At 36.6% G+C, this 7,686-nt stretch overlaps 1 protein-coding gene across 1 annotated transcript; it reads right to left on the bottom strand.

Moving 5' to 3' along the window:
* Positions 1–85: 85 nt before the first annotated feature.
* LOC131993782 (ferroptosis suppressor protein 1-like) lies at positions 86–7,213 on the bottom strand. Its single transcript, XM_059359812.1, has 9 exons — positions 6,874–7,213; positions 5,593–5,769; positions 4,698–4,813; positions 3,592–3,711; positions 3,306–3,398; positions 2,733–2,841; positions 2,454–2,606; positions 1,760–1,960; positions 86–990 (listed from the first exon to the last, which is right to left on the bottom strand). The coding sequence occupies exons 2-9, from the start codon at positions 5,765–5,767 to the stop codon at positions 839–841; spliced, it is 1,119 nt and encodes a 372-aa protein (XP_059215795.1). The 5' UTR covers positions 5,768–5,769; positions 6,874–7,213; the 3' UTR covers positions 86–838.
* Positions 7,214–7,686: the final 473 nt, after the last annotated feature.

Genomic DNA, 7,686 nt, shown 5'->3' with positions numbered 1-7,686 from the left:
AAGTTATTTAGTATTTTAATATCAGTTTTAGAAGCACTAAGGACTTCAGAGCAACTGTTTAGAAGTGAAGCACAATAATAAAATAAAACGTTTCACTAATGTTTAATTGGCACAGACACAGTTTAACATACAATAATATAATTTCATACAATTTCTTTCACAGCATCAGTTCTGAAACAGAAACAACAGCATGACAACTTCTGGTGTTCTAACTTTGAACAGGATCATTTAAAGTGTTTCAGTGAAGCATAAACTGAAATTAAGATGTTTTGTGATGGAGTATAAAGTATACTTCTGTCTTCCAGTAAAACTTCCTGCAAGGAAGAAGTGTTTTAGTTAACCAGCGCGTCAACTCCAACAGGGCTGTCTGACAGCAAGGTAGAGTGGTAAACATATTCTGGAAACAGTTTATTTCAACTAATATAGATTGTTTAGGTCTTGAAAATACATAAAATGTGTAAAAAAAAAAAAAGGTATTTTTTTCAGTAGAGAAGCACAGTTTTGTTTAAGTGAACATCATCTGCAAACATGTAACCTGCTAGTGAAAATAAGAGATTTATCTGTATATAATATGTAACCTGCTAGTGAAAATAAGAGATTTATCTGTTTATAATATGTAACCTGCTAGTGAAAACAAGAGATTTATCTGTATATAATATGTAACCTGCTAGTGAAAATAAGAGATTTATCTGTTTATAATATGTAACCTGCGAGTGAAAATAAGAGAGCGTTGTCTGTCATCGTATGTAACATGCTGCTGAACAACAAATCAATTAATCAATTAGAGGCATGTGTGTGTGTGTGTGTGTGTGTGTGTGTGTGTGTGTGTGTGTGTGTCTCAGGGTTGTTTCTGCCTCATCTCCCTCCAGCTCTTCCACAGCAGCAGATCTCGACTCTTCCCCAGAACAACAAGCCAACGAGGCAACCTGAACCCGTTAAACTGGCCCACGCCATCGTCACGGCCCATCGCCAGCAACATGGTGATGTTACCTAGCAACCAGTAACACCGTCAGTCAACCAGCAACTCAGACAGGCAACTACAAAACACAGATAGGCAACTACAAAACATGTGTGTGTGTGTGTGTGTGTGTGTGTGTGTGTGTGTGTGTACCTGTGTGTGTGTGTGTGTGTGTGTGAGTCTGTCTGTCTGTGTGTTTACCCATGTGTGTGTGTGTGTGTCTGTGTGTGTACCTGTGTGTGTGTGTGTGTGTGTACCTGTGTGTACCTGTGTGTGTGTGTGTGTACCTGTGTGTGTACCTGTGTGTACCTGTGTGTGTGTGTGTGTGTGTGTGTGTGTGTATGTGTACACCTGTTTGTACCTGTGTGTGTGTGTGTGTGTCCCTGTGTGTACCTGTGTGTACCTGTGTGTGTGTGTGTGTGTGTGTGTGTGTACCTGTGTGTGTGTGTGTACCTGTGTGTGTGTGTGTCTGTGTGTGTGTGTGTGTGTGTGTACCTGTGTGTACCTGTGTGTGTGTGTGTGTACCTGTGTGTGTACCTGTGTGTGTGTGTGTACCTGTGTGTGTGTGTGTCTGTGTGTGTGTGTGTGTGTGTGTGTGTACCTGTTTGTACCTGTGTGTGTGTGTGTGTCCCTGTGTGTGTGTGTGTACCTGTGTGTGTGTGTGTGTGTCTGTGTGTGTGTGTGTGTACCTGTGTGTGTGTGTGTACCTGTGTGTGTGTGTGTGTGTGTACCTGTGTGTACCTGTGTGTGTGTGTACCCGTGTGTGTGTGTGTGTGTGTGTGTGTGTGTGTGTGTGTGTACCTGTGTGATATGACGTCAGCTCCTTCCCCCTCAGACTGTTGATGATGTTGGTCACGGCGACGGCGGCGTGCAGCTCGGCGTGGTACGCCATCTTGGGCTCGTTGACGTTGGCGCAGTCGCCGATAGCGAAGACGTTGGAGAATCCTTCGACCTGCAGGTGGTCGTTCACCTTCAGAGCGCCGTTTTCAGCCATACAGCCGGCTGTCAGCAGGACACGTCACTCATCAATCACTCATCAATCAAAGACTTATTGATAGAGAAATGATTGATGATCAGCTGTTCTTTAGATAGTAGCTGTGATCAAACACTGACCTCTAGTGGCCACAACACCAAACTGCACTTCATGTCAGGTACTTGTACTTCATCTACACACAGACTTATATTAATAACAATAAGGTTATTAGGTTGTTTTAGTGGTTTTTTAGAGTATTTTTCCCACATTGCAGTATAAGTACTCAGGTGGAGGCGTACCACAGTACTCTTATAACGCAGTACTAGTACTCAGAGTACTCACAGAAGCAGGAGGCGTACCACAGTACTCTTATAACGCAGTACTAGTACTCAGAGTACTCACAGAAGCTGGAGGCGTACCACAGTACTCTTATAACGCAGTACTAGTACTCGGAGTACTCACAGAAGCTGGAGGCGTACCACAGTACTCTTATAACGCAGTACTAGTACTCAGAGTACTCACAGAAGCTGGAGGCGTATGCGGTGGTGTTGATCTTGAGTCCGGTGCAGCAGACGATCAGGTCGGTGGTCAGTTTGTCTCCGCGCTCCGTGGTCACCACCGAGTTCTTCTGAGTCACGTTCAGCTGCAGCGCAGACAGGTCACACACCTTCTCACCTGACACACACACACACACACACACACACACACACACACACACAGACACACACACACAGACAGACAGAGAACAGGTGTGTGTTGGTCACCTGGTCTGCAGGTATCAGTGGTGATCAGGACACGTACCCAGCCGGAGCTCCACCCCTCTCTGCAGCAGCAGCTGTTTGGCCTGCTGACGGACGCTCGGCAGCAGCTCGGGGTCGGCCAGCGCCGCCCGAGAGTGGATCAGGACCACCTGAACGCCACACGCCACTTTACTACATGTGTGTACAACAGGTACAAGTACAACAAGTACATGGAGTACAAGAACTCGGTCTCCAGTCCAAAGAGTGAAACGAAGTATTTTAGCTTTCAGAGCCGTCAAACATCAGCAGCAGTTGTAGTGGAAGTACTTTTACTTTTACTAAGTCTTACTGAAGTACAAATTTCAGGTACAAATTATATCACAAGTAGAAAGTACTCGTTGCAGGATGTGAATATGAAATAATGTACAGGAAGTATTTAAACTGTAGTAGTACTGCATCATATTACTTTGTGTTTGATGAGAAAAGTAACTGAACCTGTCACAACTTTTATGGAATCAGGATTGTAATAAAACATTTTAAAACACTTTTACTGTTGTTAGTACTTTTATACTCTAACTGAGGGTCAGAATGCAGTATTTGTACTTTGACTTTTATTGCAGTAAAGTGTCGTCACCTTCTTCTCCGGATACTCCGACTTTATCTCAGCAGCCATCTCCACACCGGAGGAGCCCCCACCCACAACCAGCAGAGAGTCTGCAGCCTGCAGCTACACACACACACACACACACACACACACACACACACACACACACACACACAAACAGAATGCAGTAAATTTACAGTTCTCAGTACTCTCTGTGTAGTCTGTGTACTCTCTGTGTACTCTGAGTACTCTGAGTACTCTGTGTACTCTCTGTGTACTCTGAGTACTCTGTGTACTCTCTGAGTACTCTGTGTACCTGTGTGATGAAGTGTTGGTACTCCTGCACGGCGCTCTGCCGGCTGGCGGCGCTGTTGAACCTCCCGGGGAACGCTCCGTCACTGCCGGTGCTCAGCACCAGGTGAGAGAACCCCACCTCCTTTATTATAACAACAACAACAACAACAACAACAACAACAATAAGAATAATAATATACGTTTTCAAATGTTGAAATGTTGCAGCGTCTCTTTCCTCACAGACACAACACAGCATTCATTTATTTGATTTTATTTCACTTAAATAACACAACATAATTATTTTATGTCGAGCTTTTAAAGAAACTCAAAGACACCGGTTATTCTTTAAAGATTAATCCAGTTTTGTTAATTTTTTCAGTTTATATTTTATTATTTTCAGATTCATTCATTTACATTTTTTTAATGAAATGACATAAAATCATTATTTTATCTCCATTTTTTTAAACATAATAATACTAGTTTTTAGAATCATTAATATTAATTTAAATGACATAAAATCATTATTTTATCTTCATTTTTTAAATATAATAATACTAGTTTTCAGAATCATTAATATTAATTTAAATGACATAAAATCATTATTTTATCTCCATTTTTTTAACATAATAATAATAGTTTTTAGAATCATTAATATTAATTTAAATGACATAAAGTCATTATTTTATCTTTATTTTTATATAATACTAGTTTTTGGAATCATTAATATTAATTTAAATGACATAAAATCACTATTTTATCTTCTTTTTTTAATATAATAATAATAGTTTTTAGAATCATTAATATTAATTTAAATGACATAAAATCATTATTTTATCTTCATTTTTATATAATACTAGTTTTTGGAATCATTAATATTAATTTAAATGACATAAAATCACTATTTTATCTTCTTTTTTTAATATAATAATAATAGTTTTTAGAATCATTAATATTAATTTAAATGACATAAAATCATTATTTTATCTTCATTTTTATATAATACTAGTTTTTGGAATCATTAATATTAATTTAAATGACATGACATCATTGTTTGATGTTTTAACTGATAATATTTGAGTTTTTGAACATTTTGAAGATTGATCATGAATTGTGATGTTTCCTGCTCACCGTCCCGTCGTCGAGGACGACCGTCTGTCTGTCCACGTCCACGCGCTCAACTCGTCCCTGAACAAAACTGTCCCCGAACGTGTCGGCGTACGGGATGAACGTCCGCTCAGCCAAACCTGCGGGCGCCGCGGGGTCAGAGGTCAGAGGTCACACTGAGAACGACACTAAACATTCATCTAGAAACAGCTGAAAATATCAGGAAAGTTACAAAAGGTTCAAACTTCCTCATTCTTTCTGGTTTAAACTGCACAATATTCATGAAAATAAAAACACTTTGGACATTTTAGCAAAAACTAATAATATAATATTTATATGAAAAATAAACATTATTACTTAAATTCATGAAATAAAACATTATACAATTACATTTTTTTAAATATAGAGAATAAATAGTAAAAGTAAATAAATAGAACAAAGACATTATAAAAGTAAAAATAAGATTGTCAAGAAAAAAATATTTATCATAAAAGGAAAACTGGAAAAAAAATACAAACAAAACAAAATAATAATAATTATTAGAATAAAGTCAAAAAAATAAATAATTAATTAATTGATATAAATTAATATAAAAGTAAAACCTAAAGTAAGAATAGACGTAAAAAATAAATAAAAGTTGAATCAAAGTAAAACAAAAAAACAATAATGAGAAAATAACTGAAATAAAAACTCAATCATCATAAAATATTATTGAACCTGAAAATATAATAAAACAATAAAATTAAAATAAAATAAATAAAAATAGCAAAAATTACCATTTAAATATAAGGAAAATATACATAAAAAAATGAAAAATATTTAAAATAAAAGGAAAACTTACAAATAAAAATGAGAAAAAAACAAACAAAAAATAGTAGAAAAACAATGCTGGACAGCATTAATAATAATAAAGTGTTACCGGGCAGAACAGCCGCTCGCAGCGCCGCCACGTTGTGATGGAAACAATCTCTGATGTCGATCAGCGTGAAGCTGAGTCCTGCAGCCTGCAGCTGCCGCGCCGCCGCCACGCCGCCGAACCCGCCGCCAACCACCACCACGTGCACGCCTTCAACCGCCGAGGCCTGAGCCCCCATCTCTGCACACACACACACACACACACACACACACTTATTAACCCCACCAACCCACCAGAGGGTTTGAAAAGTTTGTTTTCTCCAGAAGAAGTTTCTGGTAGAAAGAAACGGTAAAAACAGGCGTTATCATCAGTTTGAACTCTCCGACGGTTTTAGGAAGGGAACACTTTGTCCTCTCTTTGGGGTTTTTTTCCTTTTTTAACCCTGAAAATGAATGAAATCCCAGAATGAAAACAGAGGAAACCTTGAGCTGAAGTTCAGACTAAACAAAGGCGGAGCTCTGCAGCTGTGAGCTGATCAGAAGCTGAGAAGAGAAGGAGAGAGTTTACTCTGAAGGAAGACGGACAAAGCTCCTTCAACGCCATCAGACAGACAAACAGTCATGGAAAAAATCTTTACACCTCGTTTTATTCTAGTAAATGTTCATTTTAATGCCTGCTACAACTAAAGGTACATTGGTTTGGACAAATATAATGATAACAACTAAAAAATAGCTCATAAGAGTTTAATTTAAGAGCTGATATCTAGTTATTTACAATGGTTTTATTAATAATAATCATTATATATATATATATATATATATAATCATTATATATATATATATAATCATTATATATATATATATATATATATATATATATACATATACATATACATATATATACTTGAACATATCATCCGTTATGAATGTTTCCGTTACAGTGACCAAAACTTTTGTTAAAATGTTGATATTTTTGTTAGAATCTCTTTATTCTCCATGTGTCATTTAAAATAAACCAGATCCTGTTAAAAACATTAAATTCTCCTCAGAGACACTGAAGACATGATTGATTCTGAGAATCTGTTTACACAGAGCAGAGAGGAGAGGACAGGAGAGGCTGTTTACACAGAGCAGATATTACACACTAACGGTCACATTTAAAGTCGCGAACAAACAAGTTTTAGGACGTTTATTTACAGTTTTAACAGTTTGGTTGACGCCGCCTGTTCTCGCGAGACTTTGGGATACACTATCTAAGTTTCCAGATCTCGCGAGAGTTCGCAGAAATAGACCAAAGTGAGTTTCGTCCGTCAGAGAAGTGACACCTGTGTGACGGTGAGCTCACCTGCAGCAGGTGGATCAGAATGTTTCAGGGATTTAATCTGTGCTCGCTTTATAAAGTCTGGAGCCTTTTTCTTCTTCTTCTTCTCCTTCTCAATCACCGCTGCTGGTTTCCGCTTGTTTCCTGCTCCTCTGACGACACCAGCTCTCCGCCAATCACAGCTCAGGGGCGGGCTCCTGCGGTGCCTTCAGGTGCTGTCAAAAATATAAGTCTTACATGAAAGTAAGATTTTTTTGTTATAAAATCACAAATTAATAACTTTAAAACTTACAAATGTAACACTTTGAAGTGACTGAATGTCTGTTGTTGATGTTCTGTTATCTGAACACTGAGCTGATATTTATTTATTTATTTAATCCTACTTTTGTTTAAATTAAATTAATTTAAAATTAAAACGTTTATTAAAATTAAATTAATTTAAATAAAAGCATTAATTAAGAATGCTTCATTATTATTTTTATACATGATTTTATATGCTTTTTTATTATATTTATGTTGGTAAACTGTACCCTATTTTATCTGTTATTTAATTGCTATTATTATTATTATGATTACTAATTTATTATTTCATGTTTCTTGATTTTTGTCTATTTTATCTACAATAGTTTTTAGTTTAGCTTTTATTTAATTCATGTAAATTATTTTTATTGTTAAACGTTATTTTATTTTGTATATGTATTTTATTTAATTAATTTTTAGTCTAGCTTAAATCTGTCATTTAATTTTTTAAAACTTGATTTTATTAATATGAGTAATTTAATTCATTTCTATGTCCTTTTTATTGTATTTGTTTTTCTTGTAACATATTTCCTCTGT

This window comes from Centropristis striata, chromosome 20 (genome assembly GCF_030273125.1).
Source record: "Centropristis striata isolate RG_2023a ecotype Rhode Island chromosome 20, C.striata_1.0, whole genome shotgun sequence".
Classification (NCBI taxonomy): Eukaryota; Metazoa; Chordata; class Actinopteri; order Perciformes; family Serranidae; genus Centropristis; species Centropristis striata.
Note: the sequence above shows the minus strand (reverse complement) of the source record. Positions and strands in the feature narration are given on the sequence as shown.

Excerpts from the sequence above, each read along its gene's own strand:
- LOC131993782 (XM_059359812.1), bottom strand. The coding sequence starts at position 5,767 with ATGGGGGCTCAGGCCTCGGCGGTTGAAGGCGTGCACGTGGTGGTGGTT. Across the intron at positions 2,842-3,305 it reads CGGAGTATCCGGAGAAGAAG|GTGGTCCTGATCCACTCTCG; the intron begins GTGACGACACTT and ends TGTGGCGTTCAG. Across the intron at positions 991-1,759 it reads GCTGACGTCATATCACACAG|GTAACATCACCATGTTGCTG; the intron begins GTACACACACAC and ends ACTGGTTGCTAG.